General features: G+C 36.7%; 2 protein-coding genes across 9 annotated transcripts; one reads left to right on the top strand and one right to left on the bottom strand.

Moving 5' to 3' along the window:
* The first annotated feature begins 7 nt into the window (after positions 1-7).
* LOC105230254 (protein mini spindles) lies at positions 8-14,953 on the top strand. Of its 8 annotated transcripts, none has more exons than XM_029551975.2 (18): positions 8-518; positions 586-696; positions 765-838; positions 1,642-1,958; positions 2,035-2,922; positions 2,985-4,654; positions 4,894-5,131; positions 5,192-5,769; positions 6,371-6,454; positions 8,940-9,371; positions 9,703-9,892; positions 9,953-10,206; positions 10,265-10,595; positions 10,660-10,836; positions 11,214-11,376; positions 11,719-12,014; positions 12,089-12,203; positions 12,265-14,953. In XM_029551975.2, exons 1-17 carry the CDS (start codon positions 79-81, stop codon positions 12,164-12,166), a joined length of 6,321 nt encoding a protein of 2,106 aa, XP_029407835.2. In that variant the 5' UTR covers positions 8-78; the 3' UTR covers positions 12,167-12,203; positions 12,265-14,953. The 8 variants fall into 8 exon arrangements, with proteins under 8 accessions (XP_029407835.2, XP_049317653.1, XP_029407836.2 ...); XM_049461696.1 differs by having other exon boundaries at positions 11,719-12,008; XM_029551976.2 differs by having other exon boundaries at positions 12,089-14,953.
* Positions 14,954-15,757: 804 nt separating this feature from the next.
* On the bottom strand, positions 15,758-25,664 carry LOC105230253 (NACHT and WD repeat domain-containing protein 2). Its single transcript, XM_011210925.4, has 17 exons — positions 25,384-25,664; positions 25,208-25,296; positions 23,784-24,104; positions 23,550-23,694; positions 22,998-23,223; positions 22,484-22,925; positions 21,704-21,904; positions 20,269-21,117; positions 19,689-20,081; positions 19,315-19,628; positions 19,157-19,260; positions 18,904-19,091; positions 18,298-18,833; positions 17,850-18,238; positions 17,588-17,787; positions 17,013-17,182; positions 15,758-16,948 (listed from the first exon to the last, which is right to left on the bottom strand). The coding sequence occupies exons 1-17, from the start codon at positions 25,484-25,486 to the stop codon at positions 16,426-16,428; spliced, it is 5,193 nt and encodes a 1,730-aa protein (XP_011209227.2). The 5' UTR covers positions 25,487-25,664; the 3' UTR covers positions 15,758-16,425.
* Between the last annotated feature and the right edge of the window lie 1,684 nt (positions 25,665-27,348).

The following is a 27,348-nucleotide window of genomic DNA, read 5'->3' on the forward strand; positions in this document are numbered from 1 at the left end:
TGGAAGGCACGCGTTGATGGTTACGAGGAAGCGGCGAAAATTTTTCGTGAAATTGACGATGAGAAGTCACCGGAATGGATGAAATTTCTGGGTCTCATTAAGAAGATGGTCGTCGATTCAAATGTGGTCGCACAGGAGAAAGGTCTCGAAGCGGCGTTAATATTCGTGGAGAATTGCAGTCAAGCTGGCAAAACGGTGGGTGATGTCATGGCCGGCATTGTGCAAAAATGCATTGCCGCACCGAAAGCCAAAACCAAAGATTTGGCTGTGCAAGTGACGCTCATGTATATTGAGATCGAAAAACATGAGGCCGTCGTTGAGGAACTCGTCAAGGGTATGGAACATAAAAATCCAAAAATTGTTGCCGCTTGTGTTGCGGCCACAACATTGGCGCTGCGCGATTTCGGCAACAAAGTAGTGAGCGTAAAGCCGCTAATTAAGAAACTAGCACCGCTAATGAGCGATCGTGACAAAACCGTGCGCGACGAGGGCAAACAACTGGCCGTCGAAATATATCGGTGAGTGTTGCAAATCGCACACTTTTAGTTTTGATGTTTTCATTTAACTACGACTTAAAAATTGCAGCTGGATTGGCGCCGCAATGAAACCACAAATCACAACATTACCGCAGGTCACACTTAAAGAACTCGAAGATGAATTCGACAAACTCAAGGGAGAAAAGGCTGAACCGTCAAGGTATTATAACATGGATTGGTGTTTATTTTTTTTTTGTGGTTACGTAATTTATATTTATTTTCTTACAGATATTTGAAGTCACAACAAGAGAAACAACAGCAAATCTCGGCTGCTGCTGCCGAGCAAGAGGAAGCAGGAGATGGTAAATATTAATATTTTAGTTAGTAATTTGTATTATTGCCTTATTTATTCAAACTCCATGTCGCCGTCTCAGTCTCTTTGATACATTCATTACGATCAGAGGTGCAGAGGAGAGCAAGTGGGGTTATTTATAAGTTTTACCCGGTTTAAGTTTTGTGGTTATATTTTATGGAAAATTGATCATAATGAACAAAAAGCCAAATATAAGTTATTGATAATCTGGAAATTCAGAATTTATTCATACATATATCCATATATTTACGTACCTCTAAAAATATTTCCAAAATACCTCAAACTTTTAAGGTAGCTACTTTTTATAGTGTTACATACCAAAAATTTAGTAATTGATGAGAAATTTTCTTTTTCTGGATCATTAGCCCTCTATTCGCACATACACAATTTCCCATAGGAAATTCTTGAGTCTTTATATTCTTCCGCTTTTTGCGCACCCACCCAAATGAGCTCAGCATTAAGAATAATATTGGGCAAAGTGATTTAGGAAATTCGATATTTGCGTTTATCGCAGTTATTGAGATCTAAAGTTGTTTTTGTTTTGATATTCGTGTGCGATAAATATGCACCGCTTGTTTTAATTGCCACTTTGTCACGCCACATTGGGTATGACGGTAATTTCGTATACCAAAGATAATCATATAATTCTTATGTGCTTCAGACACACCCTCAAACCGTCATTTTCACACCTTTATTTATTGCTTTGCGTTTTTGGCTAATTTCATGAGACATATTTCGCTAGACTTTGTTGTTTTTATTTTAATTATTGTATTTATTTTGTTTAATTTATAGATGAAGATGGTGAGGGTGAAGAATGCATTGATCCAATGGACCTCATCGATCCTGTTGATATACTCTCCAAGATGCCTAAAGATTTCTATGAAAAGTTGGAGGAGAAGAAATGGACTTTGCGTAAGGAGTCATTGGAAGCGCTCGAAAAACTTTTGACCGAGAATCCCAAATTGGAAAGTGGCGAGTACGGAGTGCTGGTGAACACACTCAAAAAGGTTATCACGAAGGATAGCAATGTTGTTTTGGTGGCAATGGCCGGCAAGAGTTTAGCGATGTTAGCCAATGGATTGGGCAAACGTTTCGGAACTTATGCTATGGTAAGTTACGTTGTATAAAATATGTGTATAAATTTGGAGAATGTTAAATGTTAATTATATTTAAAACATTGCTCAGGCCTGCGTTCCGTCGCTCTTGGAAAAGTTCAAAGAGAAGAAAGCCAACGTTGTCGCCGCGCTACGTGAATCCATGGATGCGATCTATCCCTCCACGAATCTGGAAGCGATGCAGGAATGCATTGTAGAATCGTTGGGAAATAAAAATCCTAGCGTTAAATCTGAAACGGCTTTCTTCCTAGCACGTGCCTTTGCACGCACGCAACCAACCGCAATCAACAAGAAACTACTAAAATTGCTTGTTACCACACTGATTAAGACACTAAATGAACCTGATCCTACAGTACGTGACGCCTCAGCCGAAGCACTGGGCACACTGCTTAAGCTGATGGGTGAGAAGTCCGTTGGGCCTTTCTTAGTAGAGGTGGATGCGCTGAAGATGGCCAAAATCAAAGAATGTCAGGAGAAGGCTGAGATTAAAGTGAAGGTGGTGGGCGTAAAAAAGGAGCGTCCCGCTACAGCGCCTGCATCGAAAACTTCAGTGGCAGCCGCCTCGTCAGCTGGCAATGTGGCTTCCGGGGCATCTTCGCGTAGCGGCTCTACCGAACCGAAACCAGTGTCACGGCCCGCCACTGCAGGCAACAAAAAACCAGTAACCAAACGCGCTGTGGGAGGTGGCGGTGCAGGTGGTGGCGCACCTCTTGCCAAATCCGCCAGTAGCGCTAAAGTGCTGACCACTGAACGTGAAATGTCACTAGAGGAAGTTCAAGCTAAAGCTGAGGAATTGTTACCGGCCGATGTGCTAGCCGGTTTGATTGACTCGAACTGGAAGAACCGTTTGGCAGCGTGCGAGAATGTATTGCAAATTATTGGCGATTTCGACGCTAAGCAATCGGGTGTATCACAGGTACTCGTGCGTACGATTAGCGCACGTAAACCGGGCTTGAAGGTAATATTGAATTTTGAAATCATAATTTCTACAATTACTAATTACGCCTTTTTGGCTTGCAGGAGATGAACTTCCAAGTGCTAAAGCATAAACTTGACATAATACGCATTGTGGCCGAAACCTATCCTCTAACAACAATCACTATCGATTTGGTTGTTAATGAAGTGACAGAGAAATTGGCTGACATTAAAAATGGCTCCACCGCGGCTGATGTCTTGACCGCCTTTGCTGAAGCTACCAAACTGGAGCATATAGTTGGACGTGTACTCACATTCGCCTTCGAGCAGAAATCGCCGAAAGTACAGTCCGAAGCCTTGAATTGGGTGAGCAAAGCCATACTGGAGTTTGGTTTTCAAATACAACCCAAATTGCTGCTGGATGACGTACGTAAGGCGGTGCAAAGCACAAATCCTACAGTCCGCAGTGCCGCTATCGGTCTACTCGGCACGATGTCTATGTACATGGGTAGCACGCTAATGATGTTCTTCGAAAGTGAGAAACCTGCATTGAAGTCACAAATACAAACCGAGATGGACAAAAATGCTGGTGAAAAGCCACCGAAACCAGTGCGTGGCGTTAAGAAGACGGCTGCCAGCGCCAGCAGTGCCGCAGGCTCCGGTTATGCGGACGATGACGCAGGCGATGATGATGAGCCGCAAGAGCAAGTAAATTTGGCTGATATGTTACCACGCATCGATATTGCACCACAAATCACGGAGACACTGCTGAAAGAGATGTCCGACAAAGACTGGAAGACACGTAATGAGGGTCTCAATAAACTACAAACTATTATAAGCGAAGCTAGGTTGATTAAACCAACAATTGGTGATTTAGCCCCAGCACTGGCGTTACGCCTTGTCGACTCGAATGCAAAGATCGCACAAACCGCCATGTCCATCTGTGAACAGCTCGCGAATGCCATGGGTTCGAGTTGTAAGAGTCATGTGCGCACACTTTTCCCCGGTTTCTTACATGCACTCGGCGATAATAAGGCCGCCGTACGTGCAGCCGCCTTGAATTGCATCAATAGTTTTGGCGAAAAAGGTGGCTACAAAGAATTCTTCGAAAGTGAAATGATTGCCGATGCGCTAAAAACCGGCTCACCGGCTCTTAAATCTGAACTGTGGGGTTGGCTAGCCGAGCGTTTGCCACAAATGCCTCCCAAATCCATACCTAAAGAAGAGTTAACCTCGATGGTACCGCATTTGTATGCACATATCTGTGATCGCAATGTGGATGTGCGCAAGAATGCCAATGAGGCGGTGTTAGGCATAATGATACATTTAGGTTTCGAGAATATGGTAAAAGCGTTGGATAAACAGAAACCGGCATCTAAAAAAGATATACAAGCAGCATTAGATAAGGCACGTCCAAATTTGCCGGTGAAACCGTTACCTAAGGGCAAACAGCAGGCACCGATTGAAGAGCCGGCAAAGAAGACAGTACGCGGCGGTGGCGCACAGAAAAATGCTGCTACCAAGGGTGGCGCAGCAGGTGCGGCGGATAAGACTGGCGGTTCGTCGCGTAAGAAAGACGAAGACGTCGACACGTCACCACTATTGGCGGTGAATAATTCTAAAAATCAACGTTTGATTGACGAGCAGAAAATGCGGGTATTGAAGTGGACCTTCACAACGCCACGAGAGGAATTTATCGAGCTGCTGCGCGAGCAAATGACGACGGCCAATGTTAACAAAGGACTAATGGCCAACATGTTTCACGACGACTTTAGGTGAGTGTCCAAGCAATAGAAGACGATGAATGAAAATAAGATATTAAATGCTATACATATAATTTTAAAAAATTATATTGAGGTTATGTTTATATACAAATACATATCTAAAAGAACAACCTATTAATACTATCATTTCCTTAATATTTAGTATGTTATTAACTTTGGTGTCGAGTGTTCTCATTTTATTAATTCGTTGTTTCAATAAGATATTTTTAACAAGCAATTCATTTATTCAGGTATCATTTGAAAGTTATCGAGGCTTTGAACGAAGATTTGCCTAACAACAGCAAAGCATTAGTCTGTAATCTGGATTTAATACTGAAATGGCTTTCACTGCGTTTTTACGATACAAATCCTTCAGTTTTGCTGAAGGGCCTCGAGTATCTTAATCAAGTTTTCCAGACATTGGTCGAAATGGAGTATATACTGGCAGAGAATGAGGGCAGCGCATTCATACCACATTTGCTCCTGAAGGTAAACACTAACTTTTTAATATTAATTTTTCTTATAATTCTTATATAACTTAATCTGTAGCTCGGCGATCCCAAAGACGCTGTACGCGTTGGTGTACGCTCCCTGCTACGCCAAATCTTGCTCGTCTATCCCTACACAAAAGTATTTGCCTACGTTATGGATGGCCTCAAGTCTAAGAACGCACGTCAGCGTACCGAATGCTTGGATGAGCTCGGCTATTTGATTGAAAACTATGGGCTAACCGTGTGCCAGCCATCGCAACAGGTGGCATTGAAAGAGATAGCACGACACATTTCCGATCGTGATAATTCGGTGCGTAACGCAGCATTGAATTCAGTTGTACAAGCATATTTCTTAGCTGGCGAAAAGGTATACAAACTGATTGGACAACTAAATGAAAAAGACCTGTCCATGTTGGATGAACGCATAAAGCGCGCCAAAAAGACGCGCAAGCCCACAACAGTTGCAGCAGATACGACGACAGCAGTGGGAGCCGGCGGTGCAGGTGGCGTCGGTGGTGGTGCTAAATCGGGCGCACAGGTGGTGCAGCAGGATAGCATTGAAATCGAGGAGCCCACAACAAATGGCGACTACGATGAGCTACCGCCGCCCGACGAGCAGCCAATGCCGGCAGCAAGGTGAGTGCTGTGGCTGTGAAGTGTATGTAAATGACAGTACGTCTCTGCTACAATTTCGCCGAGAAGAGTGTAGTGAACATAACCTAAAAAGTGAAAAACAAATTAATTAACGACCGTGTAAATGTGTATATTTGTGTGTGTAGTCTTACATGTAAATAGTAGAAACGCTGTTTGGCTTATGTGAACGTCTGAACAATGCAGACGCAGTCCAAATTAATGCATTGACATTGTTCGTTATTAATATTTTTCACTTTTGTACAAAATTCTATTTGAAAATTCGATATAATACTCGAAACGTTTGCATATAATTTTATATTTGGACAATTAAATGCTTAATGTATTACTACTAAATCAAAACAGAATCATTGTAAGAAAAACGAAATTGTTTACTAAATTGTATATTTCTCTTAATAATTGTAGTGCAGATATTCTTCCTCGTTTTGCTAATCCCCATATGTTTTTTGAACATTTTTAATTTCTTCACATTTTATTGCTCTGCTGCTCTCTTAACATAATTGAGAAAACAAAAAAAGCCAACTGAGAAAAGAAAGCATAACAATAGTAATAACAAGGATTAATCTTTTAATTTTCACCTCCTTAGTGTGCAATTGCAAACGAATGCGTATGAAGCAAATGCCAGTACGGATGAAAAAGACAAGCGCGCCTCTTCGCTCATAAGACAAGCGTAATTTCCCTTTTTAACATTTTCTACTTTTATTATTTATTTTTTAACTATTTTTATTTTAAGTTGCTTTTTTTTATTCCTATCCGCTGCTTTGTATTTTCTTTGCATTTTCATACTAAAATGTTTATGTGTGGCATTTACTGGATTTTTGTTTTCGGAATCTTATGCAAATTAACCGTTACCCATTACACTAACAAAATTGTGTGTGTGTTTTTAAATGTTTGATTCTCGAGTACATGTATATATAATAATTATTGTGTCGTATTAATTTATAATTAAAAGAAAGAATTTATTTTCATAATCATATTCTAATTAATAAAAATAAAATTGCAAGAGAGTGCTTATTTTGCGAGCTTAATATATTGATTTTTTTCTAATGGTTATAATCTGTTGCCACCATTGTTCCAAATATTTGATATTTATATTTAAATTGTGATTTTTTTTTATTAAATTAAAATTAAAATCTTTAAAAAATAAAAAATATTTTCATAAGTTCTAAATTTAAATTTCGCCAGTGCAACTACTGCGACTTACTCGAAAATTCTTTCACTTCTCTCTTAAAAGTACCTTGAGAAACATAATTTTTAAATAAAAACAAAATTTCAAAATCTTAAAATTGCAAAGCTTTAATAACTTTTTAGTATATTTAATTATATGTATGTATTAGTATAGGCAATTTACTAATCGACTCAATTAATAGTTGAAATGTTGCGCAACAGCAATTAAGAAGCTCTTTCATTATCTAAAAAGTAAAAATCGAAAAATATAAATGCTTTTGCAATGAATAGAAATACTTTTTCGTCTTCGAACGTCAATAATTTTGATCGCTGCACCTTAACTCGATTAAAGCTGTCATGGCTTTTGACTATATAATTTTATCGATGATAAAGATTCACTGTTACTTCCATTACAAAGTTCTTATTGATGATATACAGATGTTTATGTCTGCAAGTCGAAAATTGTCTTTAGAATGAAAAACTTGGCTTTTAATATATTTATGCATTTTTTCTTTTAATTTTATTATTTTGCATAATTTTATTTTATTTAATATATATTTTATTTGTTTTTTACTTTTTAATTTTTTTAAGATTTTTTCGCAATATATTTTTTTTAATATTTTTATTTATTTTTTTTTTAATTTTTATTTTTTTTCATATTTTTTAATTCTTGTATTTTTTATTTAACTTTTTTAATAGAAATATTCCGTTGCTTCGTTTTGTTATACAATTGTCGCCACACCACCACAAATGTAGATATTGATATGACAGCTGCAATTTATTTAATATGTTTTGCTTATTATATTAATTTAGTCACACTTTAATTCCTAAACATATATATTGCCATTTCCTTAACAACTTTTTATTTATAATTGTTAATTTTTATGTCTAATTTCTTATCATTTATATTTTATTTATTATTTTTTTTTATTTTGTATTTCGTTTTTTTTATTTTTAGTTGTTTTGCTTATTTAATTTATCTTTTGTTTCACCATAATCACATATTTGTATTTATTTTCATTGTTTGTTACTCTTGATCGTTGTCCGCTTGTATTTTTGGCGTCTTTCACGTTTTCGTTTGTTCCGCTTGCATTACACTCATCAAATATTTACAAAAAAAAAAACAAACCAAAAGAGCAAAGTCTTGGCACTAAAAAATTAAATATTGAATATTTGAAGGAAAATATTGAAATGTTTTTCAAAAGCTGTTTCATGTTTTCATTGTAAAGTAAGAGGTTATCTAATTCCTTCAATGCACAAGAAAACATAAAAATAAAAAATCGCATAAACTTGAGCTTTTCTGAATAATTCAATGCTGTTTATGAAGTGGTCCCGTAATATATTTGGCTTTAATACAATAAAAATAATAATTTCTGCTCAATATTAGTTAACAAAAAATAATAGAAAAATAAAATGTTGCATTATTTAGCTAAACGGAATTTATAATCTGTTCAAAATTGAAAGCATGAAATAGTTGAACAACTTTTTTCAGATATTAAGTTTTTGTGTGTTTTCAGAACTTCATTAGATTTTTCACATCGTTTTGTTAAGTTTTGCGAACAAAGTACTATTATTTAGTTATTCAAAATTTTTTTTTAATAATTATCGTTTTATAGTTTTTTGAAAATATTATAAGAATTAACAAAAAAAAATTATATATGTAACTATTCAAGCTTAATTAATCATCCATATATTTTTAAAAGACTGTGTCATATTACTTTCGAAAGACATTTCAATATCCGCATCAAATCACAATTCCACGTGTAAATATACATTTACATACATATGTAACTGCATACACAATCAGCGGGCGTCTGTACATGCCCCCTCCTTCGTTCTTATGTCCGCCCAATGCATTACACCCAACAAAAATTGCATTTGCTGGTATTTAACGCACTTAGTTCTTGATGAATAAATATAAAATATTTCACAATTAACTGTAATTCCATTTTATCTTTTATTTATCACCTCTTCAACAACGCCTATAGGACATTCGATCAGCCCGCATCAACCCAGTATTTATATCAACAGCCCAAAACGAGTGGTCCCTTTGGTTTGGATCCCGATGTAATAGCGGAAATCGAAAAAGGTTGGGTACGCGTCGATCAAATGCAGCTGGTGGTGCTGCCACCAGTCGATGTGTCACTACTGCATGAGCCCATCAAAGTAATACCGACACGTGACAATGTAAAATATCCAGAGGAGAAATTCCAGCAATTAATTTCGCGCTCGCATTATATGCAACAAGGTGTGCTTAGTACACCGCCGTCAGCGTCAGCGATTGCAACCGGTGGCGGTTGTGCATCGCCGTACATGAGCCCTCAGCAGCATATTCATCACCAACAGCAGCTGAATGCAACTGGTTATGGTGGCGGTGGGCTCGGTTGTGGCAGTAGTGGCAGTATGCATACAACGGCTAAGTAAGTGTCTTTTGCTCGGCAGAGAGGTAGTATTTTATGCTTAAATTAAGTTTTGTATTTATTTACCCTGAACAATGTATACTACGTTTGGCACGATGTTTTTAACACCCAGAAAGAAACGTCGGTTACCCTACAAAATATAGATCTAAATGATCAGCGATTCAGGTCATCAATCGATCTAGCTATTTCCGTTTGTCTGTCCGTCCGTCCGTCGGACCGTAGGTCCATCGATCTGTATGTTAGCTTTAAAGAAAAAACTTAGCTATATTTGCTTTTATTATATTAAAATACACATTTTCTAATATATTCATTATTTGTCTAATTTTCGCAGCCTTGTTGATGTCCTCCCCAAGCATGATCCTCAACTAATCAAAATGATCAAGTCAATAAGTAGCGTGGATACGCTTAAAGCACGCGCTGCCATCAGTGAACTTGCCGAGATTATCGACTCACCAGAAAAGCAGGCTGTGCTCCGCGACTATGAGGAAATTTTCATACAAAATGTATTGGCACAGTTCAAAGTATGCCGCACATCCCATAGCTCATATTCCATAAGCTAACCATTTCTGTTTTCTTTGCAGAATCTTTCGCAGGTGCCGATCACCGAGTCTTTGGTTGTATACCAACCGCTACTATCCATACTCTACTCGTTTTTCCACTCCAAAACGTTGGGTAAAACGCTGAGTGTTGCCTGCATCAAGAATTTAATGTCAGCGCTGCTAAATCTCATGGCCGATCAGAAGCTGAATACCGGCGATGATGGCCAATATAATAAAGTTATCAACGGCATTTGCTTGAAGGTGTTGGATAAAGCGAACTTCACGAATTTAAACTGGTAGGTTTGCATATTATTTGCAATGGAAAGTTTATCATTAGGCTCTCAACTTTTGTAGCGCATTAATACGTCTGTTGCGCGAAACCTGCCCGGTAGCTGGTTTGCCGAAATTCACTGATCTGCTGATGAAATGTATTTGGCGAAATGTGAAAATGTTACCCGAACGCACCAATGAACTGAATTATGATGCCGTTATATTGGAAGTGCACGAATTTATGTTGGCTTTGCCCAGCAGCTGGTGGCAAACTCGTCCATCCGATACACCCTTGCGCACGGTCAAGACGATTATTCACAATATGGCCAAGGTGAAAGGCAATGCCATATTGAATCATCTCAATCAGATACCTACGCACTCAGAGCTACATACCTACTTGATAAAAATATTGAAGGTGCCTAACGTTGAACAAATAAAAAAGTAATTGCTGTACTTCAATCGTCTGTTTTCTCTTTTAGAATTTGGCTAAGGAGGGTCACATACCGAGCGCCTCACCCCAACGTTCCGCCTCGGCTAAAGATATGCATGGCAAACGCATCTCCAATCAAACGCATGAGACAATGTCACAGATTTTCAAACTAATCTCAGATAAGGAAACAAAACAACAAGGACTGCTGAAACTATACGAGTTTAAGGTAGGTTAAAAAGCTTAAACATATATTGTAGCACTTATGTAGGTGACTATTTGAGCAATTTTTTTTGGAAATACCCGGTATAAAATTCAATTCTTTTAAAACAAATTACTAGAAGGCTGCTAACAGTTTGAAAATTTTTAATTATTAAACAAAGAAAAAAATTAACTTCGGCTGTACCGCAGCTTAAGTATGCTTCACAGTTGCATTTCTTGTAGCAATCTGAAAACGTTCACCTAACGGTTTGCATCCAACAGAAACATTCTTTCTAGCCACGTAATGTATTTTATGACTATCTTTGTTTGGGTTTTGATCGGCCCTTGAAATATCTTGAGGAAAAAAACTAGAAAAATCATATTTCATATTTTATTTTCTTGCAGGTACAAAATTCCGAAATTGACTTGACAACGTTCCTCAAAGGTGCCAGTCCCAGCTTCCAGAAGTACATTGAAGATGGTTTGGCCGACATCGAACGCGCTGTAGCACAGTCCGGTGGTGCGGGCGACGGCCTACAGCGTGCACAAAATGGTGATAATCGCGTAGGTAAGTAAAAAAGCGCAATGATACGAAAATATTTGAAATTCAGCTGCATGAAAAAACCAGCAATGGTATATGGGTGCTAATTTATGCTCAAAATTTTAATTTCTTCTAATTTAACTCTCTACTAACGTCCTGAAACTTTTATAATATTCAAATAAAGCGACAAAATTTGTTTACATAACACTTTTGTATTTTTTGCATATACCACACACATCCACAAAACCACCACGAAATAAAAAACAAACGTTTATAATAAAAAAAATATTTTCCCACAACAATCACATTCGACACAATACTTTCCACCACCAACACATTCCACGCTAAAAATTGTGTTGATTTGCGCAGCCTCATCACGTTATTCTTATCTGACAGATGCCAATTTCCAGTACCAAACAACAACGGCTAGCGGTTTGGGCAACAGTAGTGGTGGCAGCGCGGGCGGTGCCAAGACAGCGGATCCGGACTTTTGGATGGATCGCTTGAATCACCTCATCTCGAAGGCGAATCTCGGTCGCAACGCGGATGGCATGAGCGGCACGCACACAATGCTCGTGGACAATAAAGAGGCAGATGAAAATCTCAATTTGAACTCAGTGAATGCGCAGCAAAAGATGTCTTCGCTCATACGAAGAGATGTGAGTGTAAGTAGAATTCTTTTTTTTTCATCATGGGAAGGAATTCTGTATTTTATCTAACCATTTGTTTACTTTCATAGAAGCCTGAATTATCGCAGAATCGCCTGCAGCACCTACAAGCAAAACTGGCAGCGTTCAAGAAGGAAAACCATGCATAGATTAACATGCCGTCATGAATATGGAACTCAACTGCAGGTATACGTGGGCTTTCGAAGCTTAGGTGTGATTGACGGATTAACTAACTTAATTTTGATAGAGGTGAAAATATATACTATATAATCGAACAACAACAAGCTTTGTAGTATAGTAGCGCCGAAAATATACAACAACAACAACAACAAAAAACGCCGAAAGAAGTAGTCAATGCGTTGCATGTGTAAAACTTAAAACCCGAAAGAAATGCGCTAAAACATATTTAAATGAGCCAGTAACTCACTACAAGCGTGGCTGCGACATATATAAAAAAGCAAAAACAAAAAGAAGGTATAAGTTAAAATTTCATAAGATTTAGCATTATATATGTATATCTATATATATATATATATACTTAACATAATCGTAAGTGAGTTTGGCTGCAAGGCGTAAATTACATCAAAATAGCAGTGTGAAACAATAAAAACAAGAAAGCAAGACAAATGAGCAAAAATTAAGTATGGCTGCAACAAAAGTACTAATAATTATATACTACTAACAAACCATTACCTTTAATTACAACACATACACACACCACACACACAAAGACACCCATACACATACATACCTACATCAGAACACACTCATACACCTGGTATTTATGCTAAATATACATTTTACTATATATTCTTAAATTATTACCAAAACTGATATAATGAACAAAAACAAAAACCAATGAAGTTGAAACTACAAAATAAAATGAATTTTGAATCGGTTAATATACATATATACATACCAATAAAAAGAATGGATTTATGCATGTCGATCGGCATTGAGTCTAATGTTAGTTTAATAACAGTAAAGCAAATGAAATTGAATTAACATTTGAAACCGAAAGTAAACAAAAAAGTGCGTAAAGAAATTGAAAAGCATGTATTTGCTGTGTGAGAACTCTCCCTAATGACTGCGGTTTTCCCTAAATTATGGAGTTTATATAAATAAGTTATTCTGATAGTGTTAGGCAAAGGAGTTTAGCAAGTTATTTGAAACAATACAACAACAAATGAAGTGAGGAAAGAGCAAATCAAATATTTGCGTGAGAGGTCATGTGAGCGCCGCAAGTATGCACGCATGTGCTTTGATTATTTTTTGTTGTTTTAGTAAAAGGCAACTGTTATTGTATTAAGCAGCCTAATTAACGTGTGTTAAGGAAATGCAACTAGTTTCGATATTTCACTTCATTACTGTAGTTACTTTTATTTTGTTGAAGGTTTTCGCTACTCGCGTAAAGTGTATTACAGAACACACCTATGTAATATTGCTAAAGATTTTTTAGTTCGTTTAGCGGATTTGTAACCCCGGATCGAATGTGCTAAAATAAAAAGGTATGGATCTTCTGTAATTTTAACTGGAACCATTAGTCGTACAAAGTCTGATTTTGTTTGCATTAAAGAATTGAAATAAAATATAAACCTTGGGCACTAACAACGATGCGCAAGAAGAAGAAAGCAATTTGTGGAGAGTAGAAAAACGATATTGGTTTACTTGAAAATGCACATAATGTCGGATGATAAAAACCTATAAAATCCTACTTATGAAAAAATATTTAATAAAAGGCAATCTCATAATTTTTGTAGATAAAATTTTTAATTTAAGTATAAATATAAAATACATATATACTCTTTCGGCTTAATAACTAATGTTGAAACATTAATTTCCAAAAAAATGAAAACAATCCTTTGATTTTAGTTCCTTAAGCAAGTTGGCTTTATGAACTAGAAAACTTACGGTTATAACAATATAAATGGATTACGAAATGAAAAAATATATTTTTAATTTTTTAAGTATCGTCACAGATCATTTTCCTTTTTATTGTTTATAAAATAAGTCAAGCAATGATGTATAGGTTTTATTTACTACAAAAAACCACAGCAATTTGTGAGTGTTTTTAGGCTTATAAATATCTATTGAAAAGAAAACTAACTTTCAATTTATGCCTAAACTAGGTAAACAAAATCGAGCATACTCGTAACTCCAAGAAAGCCAATCTAAAATGACTCCTGCAAAAAAATAAAATAAATAAAAAGTTAAATAATTGGAAAATACTTTTCAGTGGCAAACCTACATAAGCGAGTTTAAAACTAGTATTATAATTTTATATAACATTTATCCGCCTAAATCTCCAACTAAATTTGTATAACAACAATTCATCTTGTGCTTAACTTTAGAAAAACTCATCTTAAAGCTATTTTTGCTTGAATACATAGTTAGCAATTATAATTGTAAATATGTTATCGTCATTTCAGTCATCTCGAATTAACGCTTCGCTCATTCGTTCATTGTTCTACGCTAATTTTTAGTCATACTTTGTTGAAACTTTATTTTTGTTCACTAAGAAGCTGCGAGATCTGCAGAAAATTAAAACAAAATGGAAAAAAACTATTTCTAATATACACATACATACATAATTCTTAGATATGTTTAATTGTTAAAATTATAAGCTACTAAGTTTCTATTTTAATATACTTATTTTCATGTTACGTTAACGTTTAATTTATTAACGATAAACGCATTAAAAATATTTAAATATACATACATATATAAAAGAAAATATATCAAATATTCGTTTAAGTTCAAACACACAAACAAAACAAACACACATCTACACACATAAACAACACGTTAATACAATGAAATGAAGCGCTTAGTCGCCTTCACTAATCTTACTAAAATATTATTTTTTTAATATTCATTATTCTCTATATTGTTTTGTATCAAAATCGCGTCTTGTTGCGCTGAAAAAAAAAAACAATTACACAAATAAATTATTATTTTTATTTTTCCAACGCTCGCAGCTAAAAATAGTGTTTAGCTGTTTACAACTTTCTTTTCATTTGACACTCAACTACTGCTCATTTGCTAATTTTTTTTTGACTTTTTATAAACTTCGTTCAGTTTCAAACATTTTTTTATAACTATTTTATTAATTAAAATTAATACATTTATCATTAATTTTAAGTTAACCAGTTGGAGAGCATATTTTTATATACATACATAAACGAAAAATCATTTTTAATTTCTTAACTATGCAAAAAGTATGAAAAATAAAAGGGATCACATGTTTTAAATAACAAATATAAAAAGAATTTTCATTTACTGTTAGAAAGGGGGTATTCTCAAATGCGATCCAATATGATTTTTTAACTCTTATTTATATTTTTTTATACATATTATATAATTTTTTAAGATCTATATTTAATTTTTTAATTCTATTTTTTTTCAATTATTTTACTATTTTTTTTTTTAATTTTTTGTTTAAATTTTTAATTTAAATTTTTTTCGTACTTAAATTTTTTTTAATTTAAAATTTTTTTTAATTAAATTTTTTTTTTTAATTTATATTTTTTTTTAATTAATTTTTTTTTAAATTTAAATTTTTTTTTAATTAAAATTTTTTTTAATTAAATTTTTTTTTTTTAATTTTTTCAATGTTTTGCTATTATTGGTATTGTTGAAAAATAGTAAAAGTTTCTCCAAATGGAATTGTAGTGGTAGTTATTCGTCGCCGTTGTTTTTGCTATGAAAATTCAATGATCTTGGAAACGATTTTGATCCTGTTTTATTCGACATTCAAAGTTGTAATGCTTTTCGTGCGATGGGACACGAATTTGGTAATGCTTTCTGGATATGCATCTTTGCTAAAATTTGGTAGAATTTTCAAGACACTATGGTCATTTCTACAGTCTGCGATAAACATTGAGGATAATACGGATTTAACAAAAATTGGCTTGCCAGTCAATATGTTAAAGAAATAAATACTACGAAGTGCCCAATAATAAAATTATTGCTATTTGAAATGTACCAATTCTATTAAGGCACTCGGTGCAACATTCAATTGTCTCATATTCACAGGTCTTGCAGAGATAATCTAAACGATTTTTGCATATTGAGACAAGTTGTTGAGTGAAAATTTTTTAATATTGCCTACATACAACTACAAAACCATGTGTTCAATAGTAAAAAATAAATATACACACAGTTTTTTAATTCATAGCAAGCTTTTTTTATTTATTTTTATTTGTATATTTTTTCAACTTTCTGTTTTCGATAAATAATATCACTTCAGCTTTAACAAAACCACTTTGTACATTCCTTGTATATTGCCTATAAAGCGTTTAAAGCAGCTAACGCTATGTAATATACATATGTATATATGTAAATAAGTATGTTTTCTAATAATACTAGGACGAAAGGAAAAACTCCTCGCACCTTCATAAACTTGAAACTACTCCCCAGCTGCAATCTCCACAGCATTACCCTCCTCATCCAATTCACCTGCTTCACCATCGGCGCCTTGAGTATTTTTATTGCTTTTATCGAAACGCGATGAAATTGTTGCCACACGTATGGCTGCCTTGAAGCCGACACGCGCCTTTTGCTTAGCCAATTTAGCCTTCCAGTTTTCATCGCGCGACGGCAATTGGTTCAAATACTCGAACATTTCCTCCTTTTGTGGATCGACAATGGCCAACACGGACATACAGCCATCCACAGTGCCCAACACAATGCAGCGACCGTCCTTGCTGCTTTTAATCGCTGTCAACTCGGCCTGTAAGCGATAGTTGGCGATCATTTCGGTGTCTGATGAACGAAAAACGCGTATAGTTTTGCGACCACTGTGATAATAGCATACATATTCATCATTCTCGGTGAATAGACAAATGACGGAGAACACACCTTCGGCCACTTTAGGTATGAATGTTTTGACTGTGGTACCCTTACGTAGTTCGAGCATCTCAAGGCCACCTCTAATATGACGAAATGTTAAAAGTATTGTTTATTTGTTTTTTTTTTAGATGTATTAATGCTTACCTAGTGGGTGCATAGAGTCCGCTTTTGCCATCTTTTGTTATGGAACCACCCCATTTGGGTATGGAACGCACATGCTTCTTACTTTTTATATCCATTATGCTACCCTTTTCGCTGCTGATAACAGCCACTTGATTTGCCTTGTGTGGCATTGGCACCAATGAAATCACCTCCTGGAAAGAAGGAAGTAAATGGTTCAAGTTAATAAGTTTATACACATGCATAAAGCAACCGGCGTGGCAGAGGATGTCGCAACAATTTTAAGAGTCATAGGTCCAAATCACGTCAGGGAAAAGTTGAATTATTGACTTTTTGTAGAGACCATCCAAAAAAGCCTAACCTCCAAATATATTTTTTCATAAAGGTATTAAGACATTTGCAGACGACAGACCCACTGGATTGACCCCGATATTTTATGTTTTCGTCATTTGATTTCAAATGTTTCAGCGTTTAGAAGGTTAAAATATTCTTAAAAAAAGAGTGGCCGTGAAAGTCCTTCGAAATTACGCACATCGGTCGCTTACTTCACTCATCCAATTGGTGTCCGACAAACCTTTCGTACTTACATACATACTCACCTTAATTGCACAGCCCTTTAGTAGAATTTTCGAAACAAATGTCCCGTTAGTAGCGCTATAGACCGCCAAACAATCCTTGTTCGCCTTATCCACGGTACAAACGATTACATAAGCCGAATCAGCCGAGATGACCGATTGCCTAAATGGCAAGCCAGGCACCATGCGTATGGTATACTCAAAGCGGAACAGTATATTGCCCTCTGTATAATAAAGCAGAGTAAAGTTTCAAATAATATTCAACACATTGCGGTACAACGCTTACCTGGCACCGAACGCACTGTAGTTATTGCCGTTAGACGATTAGTTTCCTCACCAGCTGCAGCAGCCGCCTCAGCTGACGCTGCTGCTGCTTTGTTATTGATATTCGGGCATGATACCGTTAATACTTTATAACCGTAATCCATAAGCGTTATCTGCTGAATACCCGGTTGATCGTCACGATAGATCACCTGTTCAGAGATGCGATTCCATATAAGAAACTTGCCAGTCTCCGAAGAAATAATGTAACGGCCGTCGGGTGTGATTTCGGCGTGTGTGACAATGGCACCCAAAGGACTATCGGCCAGTTTGGCTAGCAGACGTCCCGAACGTGTATCCCAAACCCCAACGCAGCTGCGCGTGACCGTTACGCCCAAATCGACTTCGGATAAACTATTCAAAAAGGCATACATATGAGACATAGGATGCGCGATTACTATTTTACAACTCACCTGATATTATCGATCTGTAGTTCATGTCGATCAATCACATGCACCTTCTCGAAAATGTTATTTATATTCCAAACTTTTACCGAACGATCTATGGACGATGTCACTAGGTTATTCCAATTGCCGATAGTGAGCGCTTCCAGCTGAATAATGCGTCCAAAATGTGCGTCGAGCACCTTTGCCAATTGGCGTGTGTGTAAACACCAGACGTAGAGATTTTTACGTACGCCCGCCACTGCATAATCCATTTTCGAGCTTACCATAATCGAATTGGATTGCATAATGCGTGTTGTAATGTTGCGCACACCGTGAGGTAGAGCGAAGTACATGGCGTCCTCGCTGAGGCGTTCGCCATCTTTGCCAAAGTCCCATATAACGAATCCTTTGCCAGCAGTGCCGAGTAACATGCGGTCATCTTGATCCAAACGCAGCTGCAACAACATTTCCTTTTCATCATTCTCAAAGCGTGGTAACTGCTCCTCGAGTATCCAGCCGATGTACTTTGCAGAGTCACTTTCTTCGTAACGAAAGACACTAACCTATAGTAAGGGACATAAAAGATCGTATTATTAGAATATAGTGGAATTTTTCGGTAAAATTTGTACGCACCTGATAATTCTCTTCATTCGCGCATGCGTAAATCTTAGTACCGGATTTATTCATCACCAGAGCGCTAAAAAGCAACAACGGTTCAGAGAAGACTTCATTGCGACATGAATCTAAGCGAAGACGTGTCTCATTAATGGAACCGGACCAGAAAATTACATTGTAGTCAGTTGGACGTAGAAACTCCATATCTATGAAGAATATACGAAAAGTACGTAAAAAAATGCTAATAAATTGTGAGGACCAAAAGACTTACTCAAAATTTCCCAACCAGCAATGTCGCCTTGAATATCATATACACCAACCAAATTTCCGCGCATGTCAAACTGAGCCCAACGCAGCTTGCAAGTTAAGAAGAGGCTGCAATGAGTAGTAAGAGGAATGATTTAATCACTAAAAAGCAAGAATCAGTACCTCTGATTTAACAAATATAGACCACTGACTGGTCCATCATCTGCCTCAAACGGACTATCGATCACAACAAACTCGCTCGAGAGCATATTCAGCAAAACGGTCTGATTGTTATTGGAGTATGCCGCAGCCCACTTATTGTCTGGGCTCAATACTAGTTGTTGCATGATACCTTCAATACCCGGATTCACATCACGTGTAAGATCCGATGTTGAGAGATCGAACGTTATGAAATGTGTGGAAATGGAAACCATATAACGAAGATCGCTGGTAAGACAAAAAGCGAAAACGGCAAACTGATGACCCTCCAGTGAGTACTGTATATAAGTAAAGGTTAAGTCAGAAGTAAAAAATGTATGGCAATAGCAGCAACTAACTTTCAGTGGACCGCCTGGTGTGTGTAGACAATGATTAACCGGTATGAGTGAGCAGTCTTTCGGTCCCGAGCGATCGCAGGCACGCAACAGCATTTTTATATTATTGTTGCCACCGATTTCGGGCAACAAACGTCCGATCAACTGTGGAGCCAACATGTTCGGATAGACTGCGAGAATAGCGCCACCAAGACGCAGAGCATCGGCCACCAGCATCAGCTCACGTTTTGCTTCTTTATTATCTGTATTCGCTGAGGCGTCTTCGAAATCTGCCAGTACGGCTTGTAGTGGGCAACTGGAAAGTTTGGCATGTAGCCAGTCGTAATTAAAGAGCACATGTTCGAAAAGATCCTTGAAGCGACGTGAGCGTACGAAATGGAAAGGTAGCTCACCGAACTAGAAATGAGAATGTGTTTAGATAGAATATGCTTGTATAAGTAATACAATTTGTTGAAATATTTAGAAGCTTTCATTGATCGGACAACTATATTTTACTTATGGTTCTTGAAAGAAACCTCTTCCATGAATAACTAACTTATCACAAGCTGCGCTTCCTTAACAAGCTTCACATATTATTTCTTACCTTTCTCAAATTATACCGTTTTGAACTACCATCCTTGCTGGTAAAGACCAATGGTTGTATGGGCACTTTTCTGTCTGCCGATCCCTCTTTCTCTGTCAAACCGAAACGATGTCTTTGTATCTCCGTGTATCTAAAGGGTTTCGGCACACCACCACCCCAAATGCCCAGATAATAGTCAGCAATCATCGAATGGAAATACATCGCCATATTCATGTTTTTGAAGTAGCGCTCCTTAGCGGTATCCCTGAACTGTCTATGATACCAGTTCATCACATTCACTCCGTCCGCTTCGCGTTCGCTCAGATAATTCGGCAAATCATTACGTATACGTGTCCACAAAAGTGGTGGTATACGACGTACTGGCGGCATATGATACTGATACACGTCATCCAACACTTTATCATCCAACGAAATGAGATCTTCCAATTCGCTCTCCGACAAACCCGACTTCGCGGCGGTGATATAAGCCAATGCATGAAAAACCAAAATGCGACCATGCTGTTTTTCTATACGTTCGAACAGCATCATAATCGAATCCATAACGGTATTGGCGAGATGCGTCTCTTGCGGTTTGGTGTAGCTACGCCATCGACAGATCTCAGCAAAGACCAGCTTCACGAAGATCGGTAAGGAACATTTGCTAATGGCATTCGCAACCAGACGCCATTGATAATTATTCAAATCACGACAAGCCGTCTTCATCCACATTTTTATAACATTCATAGCGAGATCTTCCCCCAACGCGGTAACCTCAATAAAATTCTCTTCAATATCGATCATTTTGCGCAGCACGTAATACTCCTGAGAGACGGTTGGATTGGACTCTTCGTTGGCGCATGAAATAATGATCTACGGTGGTTGGGGGAGGAAGTTCAGGTTTAAGTGGAAGAAAATTAAAGATAAATTTGATATTAATTTTTTCTTTGAATCTGCGTATATGAGATGTGCGTGCTTACCATGCTTTAATAAAGGAGGAGTTGGCTTACATAAAAGTGTTTTTCAAAATGTTATTGAGGGTGAAGGGCGGTTGAGGTATAGAAAAATCCTTTTGTGCTTTGTATTTACAAATTTTAACATTTCAAATTTTGAATTAAATATTTTGTTGCGCTTTGCTACTTTGCTTTAGCAGCCCAGGTCAAGCAATTTGGAAAACTTATACAGTTAGAACCAATATCAGATGACCATGCATTTATAAACTATATATGTACATACAAGTATATCTATATTTGGTATAGCTATTTTCGTAAATTTTCATGCATATACTTAAGTGTGTACGTATGTATAATAAATCTATAAATCTCATGCAAATTAGTAAACTATTTTTAAAGAGAGAAATAGAGGTAGAAAAATTCACATGCTTTGGAGTTAAGTGAAGCGATTTAAACGGGAGCGACATGCCATTAGAGTAGCCGACTTGTCGTAGCCCCCCACTCACCTTACAGTGTGGTGGTAAACGTGTCGGTATCCACGACACTTTATTCGAATCTTGTGTACCTGTTAGCTGATCGACAGAGTCAAGATACAACGTTAGCGGTTGGTTCGTGCTTGCATAAGTTAGTAATTGCTTAAAATGTGCCGTTAAAGGTACAAGATCGTCGGGTATATTCTCAAACGGTAGCATATAGTTGTAGGAGATCTGCATCAGAGGCATATTAGTAAGTATATTTACGAAGAAAAATAGTATATGAAATAAAACAACAAAATAAATAGAAATTTTGTTTCAAAAATCACTGGTATTTGGATACGCGGGCAGTTTCGAAGAGAAAATTCTGCATTTGTTGGAATGAATGCATGATTCGAATAAAGTTTCTAAAACAGTTCCAAAATCTTGAAATCAACGAACACTTGGTTTAGTCGAGTTTTTAAACATTACTAAGGTTCCAACTTAAACTTTGCCGGTGCGTTCAATATGAGCAGCGGATTCCAGTACAACTTAGTTTAGTCAATCATATTATTCTTGTTGCAGCGTGAAAAATTCTCAAATTGAGTTCGAGCAATACTTCTGAACCGATAGTCCTTGTCCGCTTATGAATCAGGTGCGTTACGAATACTTGCATAGATCCGATTGCCGTAGAAAAATTATTTTAGCCAATGGCATGTTTAAAGAGACTCGATTTTTATTCCATTCTTAGACTGAACGAACTGCCCACGTTTTTCAATTAGTTCAATAGATAATACGAAATTGATATTTGCGCTTAGTTAGAACGCAACTTACCTGTTGACAAATCGAAATTAGAGTCGGTGTTAAGGCACTTGAATCGGGCGTGGTGCCTAGAAAACGTATAACATTAATTGGTCGCTGACTGGCAAACCATTCACCGGCCACCAGCGAAGCACTTTTCGCAAGCATCGATGTCTTTCCACAACCTCCTTCGCCATAAAGGACAAGTGGTTTATCTGAATCCCCCAGCATATAGCGCTTGATATGTTCTAAATTATCTTCACGTCCATAAAATACCTTAACCGAATTATTACAAGCGTGCAAATGCTGTAGGATTTCAGTCACTATCTGCCCCTGTGCACTGGAGTCTTCTTTGCGCATGGCGCGATCCACCAATTTCACAATATTTTTGTAAAAATGTGAGATGAAATGATTAAGATATTCTTCATGCGTTTCGATGTCCAAACCCTCGCGTCCAATCCATTCGACTGTGTACCTTATTGTTGGAAAATATAAATAGCAATAATTTAATTTGAGAAATTGTAGTCGTTCACTACATGCAACATACTTTTGCATATTGCTCGATTCAATCTTGTTCGGTAAGCGCACATCACGCAAATCGCCCAGCAATTTAGCCGATTCCGTGTCCAAACTGCGATTTATAATATCCACAAAGAGTGATGCCTTCTTGAGATTTTGCAAATTTATATTATTGATGTAGCGCACATAAGCCAGACAATGATTTTTTGTATTCTTCACGTTCAATATGCCATTAATGACTTCGCGCTCAGTAACTGAATAAAGAGTAGAGAGATCGTTTACAATATTATATACATACATACATAAATGGTTAAATATTTTTTTCTAAAATTAAAAAGAAAGTTTGCTAAGTCATCTTGTTGAACCGAACTACAATCCTGCCACAAAAAAAAAAAAAAAATCTGAAGAAATCTAAAACAATCAATTGCGAATATGGGAATAATTTGCCATCAGTATATTCGCATAAGTCGTCGAAGAGAAAATGATTGAAATGGTTGGCTTTTCAAATCACTCTAGTATAATAAATATTTTTCGAATACAAACTTCAATTTTAAAGTTCTGTTACAAAGAGCCAACTTACCGGACATAAAATAATTATGGACACACTCCTTGTCCATCTTTTCACTGGCACCCAAAGAAGCTGCAGCCTTTCGTAATAGTTTTTGCATTTTATTAAGAGTATCCCACCAGACGGCTTGATCCTCGGCTTGTAACTTGGGAACGCGCTATACAAAAAATGGAAGAAATTTAAACATAAAGCTATCGGTAGATATCATAAGTTCAGCAGTGTGATAAATTTGCAATTATTAGTTACCTTGTTATTAAAGTTAATCAAAATCGATGAGATGGGCTGTAGTACCGACATTGGTGGCACGGCATTACTATCCTTTTTGTACCACAAATCAAGCAAGGCACGATCCACACCCATTGATGTCAGTTCTTCACAGATAAGTTGCAATTCAGATGACACTATATATGTGGGTATAGGGCGGTAACCATATTTCTGACCCAAAAACACAATGAAATTCGGCCCCATCGAAAGACGTTGGCAATTTTGAATTTCGCGCATACACAATTCTGTCGTCATGTGATCATCGGTGGCTTCGTCACGAACACCCCAACGCATATCGACTACCTGTAGAAGAGGTTAAAAGAAATAAAAAAAACAATACTATATACATATATCGTTCGGTGTTTAAACAGAAATATACCCGATTTACGAATAAATTATTTTAAACTCATTAAATAGAGGCATATCAGACATGAGTTCAACATACTAAAATTTCGACCTACATGAAGGTGTAACTTTGTGGATTCCCTCGTGATCTCCACATTAAGCATAAAGCAATACATTTATTAAGAGAACACTGCGGAGAGCAGATAATTTCACGTTTTGGGCCGGTCAATTGGCCACCAATATCGTATGATATCACTCCGTTAGACTTTTTCCTGTAGGGATATGTGAACTCTAAAGTATATGCGGACGCTAGGAGCTAAACATCACACGTGTCATTCGCCAGTTACCAGTCGAAATGTTCGAATGAGTCATCGAAAATTCGACTCAACGGGTGGACCATCTGGACATAGCCGTGGCCAACATTTAAAAGAGATAATCTTCAAAAACTAAATGCCAAATAATGTTCTTTCAAATTATGTATAATAAACATTCCCCATTCAATATTCTGTGTTTTTTCTTTAAAAAAGTAGGGAGCCTCGAAATGGATCACTCTTTACAATTTCGACCTAAATGAAGATGTAACTTTTGAGGGTTGACAAAGGTATCTCCATGTGAACATTTTTGGGTGCACAATATCGAATAAGACATCCAATTTTCTGGAGAGTCACGTCTCCGGATTTATAGATCATTTCGATACTCAAATCTAACATAGATTGATAAGAATCCAGAAGTTGTCTGAATTTTGAATAAATTTACATCTGGCTAAATCGATTTAAAAGACCCGCTACCACACACCAATGAAAGAAGTTCACAAAATATCTGTTAAAAAATGCATTACGCAAGCCTCTTCAGTCTCCTCAGTCTCATACATATTATAGGCTTTTTGGGTTTTTTTTATTTTCGATTATTACGTCGTACAATAAAAAAATAATTATATTGTAATTAAATTCGAATAGGTTGAACTTTTACAGCTAAAAATTTTAAATAACTATGGAATAACAAATTATTTTTTTCGAATTTACCAGCATTCGATTTAGGAAATTGCAAACACTACTGCTCACCTGAAACTCAAGTCCATGTTTTTCGCGACAATAGTCCTTAATGCGTGGATAGCACTTGGCCATCAGCGTATTGCGCTCCATTGTGGTATCTAAACATAGTTTAAATTTCAAGGTCAACAAGCAAATTCAACAAACTTATGCAATCAATTGGCCAGCAATTTAAAAAAAACACACACCTGTGAAAGTGGAACTGGTGAAAATGCGCACAATTTTCGAACTAACTGGCGGCAGGGACTCCAGTGAGCCCGCGAAAATCGAGTCAATCGTACGATCATCCATTTTTTGGCGTGTGAAACTTCAACTTTTTAACTTATTAAATATTTTCTATTAAAAATTTCACCAGTAACAGGCGCTTTAAAGCCTGCAACTAGGAAAATTGAGGACGCGTTTTACTTTTAACTTGTTTTCCGACCACTTTTGCTGAAACTCAATACGCGACTGCGATGAAAATTTGTGCATGAAAACAATAAATCCCCATTGACAGCCCAATAAATTGGCCGAAAATATCACAAATGCGACTTTTGTTGTTTGATCGATAACGCTTTCTGATTGTAGCAGTCAATCACTGAGGCGCAAGAGCGCAGGCGAGCAGTGGCGGACCATATAGCTAGGTTAATGTGGCAGCGGGGAAAAGTGTTTGCGAGGAGTAGTTGAGCGTATGGCAGCACCTGACAGGACGAGATTTTTAAGGGAAAATCAGCGCATACATACATACATACATAATTGGGTTCAAATGGCAGTCGCGTTTCCTTCAAACGATTTGTGTCGCTTATGAGACCCATATTTACTATGTACATATCAGCATAATATTGTCATTAAAGCGTTGGCATGCAACATCACTTATGGTTGCCGTTAATTATATAAATTATGCTATTACATTTGTGTGAACTAAATATTATACATGTAAATTTGTTTAAGTATGTTTGTAAGACTATGTAATGGCTTAACTTATATTTAACGGCATTGCGCTGCACATTAAATTAATGGTAGTGTTCCAAATAATTTATGAACTCCGTTGGTTATTTTAATACTTGCTCATATGGGCACATATACATACATACATATATTTACATATGTCTGTATGTAGTGTAATATAGATGAAGGCAAAAAAGTTCATTTCCATTAATATTGTTTTTTGTTTTTATTGTTGCCATAATTTTGCTGCGCTCTTCGAATGAGACAGGAGACATATTTATTTTTCTGTTTTATTACTCTCAATAAAGGACCTGTTGCTTATACAGTCGTATATATGTATTTATAGACACATATGTATGTATATAAGTATACAAATAAGTATATCTGCTTTAACAATAACAACAGCAACAGGTGCGTGTTAAGTGGTTTCCTCTCCTCCTGTGTCTATATCTATATCTTTGCATTTGTTCGCTTTCTGTAGCACGTGACCTTTGTGGGCGTTTCTTACTTACGTTCATTGTCCTTGCGTGTTTGCGGTTGCTTTTGAGTTGCGTTGCACCTTTGATTGCTTCGCAAAATGGTTTTGTTGTTGCTTGTAATTTTCATTGCTATTTCAACGTCATGACGGCATTTTATTGGCGCAAGCACACTTTAATCAATCATCTGCAACCATGACGGTCGTCCGATAAGTCGGTGAGAAATTTTTCGATGAAACATTTTTATATCGCGATCTCAAAGCTCTATGATTTAAGATCTAATAAATACTAAAATATACTCAAAGGTAGTAATATACCCCAGGTCATGGTGCAAATCTCATATAATTTCTATATCGCCTAACTCGATCTAAAAACTTGTCCAGAACGAACTTTTTGAAATTCACCAAGGAAAAACGAGGCGATGGGCTTATTATTGTTTCTGGGATGAAAAATTCTCCATTGGAAAACGATTGTGACGGTTTCTGGGATGAAAGCGAAAGAAAGTACAACATTATTTGTGGTTGCTGTTATTTATCCCAAACTAGTTATAGAAACTCATACTATCAGATATGTAAAGCTCACCAACTATGTCGGCTCGTTTAGCTGAAACGGCAGCTCAGCAATAAACCAGATCAAGAAGGATATGTTTTTTGCGTCCCTTAAAAACTTGCTGGATGTTTCACTGAGCAGCTACTAAATTTTATTTGCTTAGCAGCTACTAATTTTAACTAATTGCCGTAAGTGTGTTCG

This window comes from Bactrocera dorsalis, unplaced genomic scaffold, assembly GCF_023373825.1.
Source record: "Bactrocera dorsalis isolate Fly_Bdor unplaced genomic scaffold, ASM2337382v1 BdCtg080, whole genome shotgun sequence".
In the NCBI taxonomy this organism is placed as follows: Eukaryota; Metazoa; Arthropoda; class Insecta; order Diptera; family Tephritidae; genus Bactrocera; species Bactrocera dorsalis.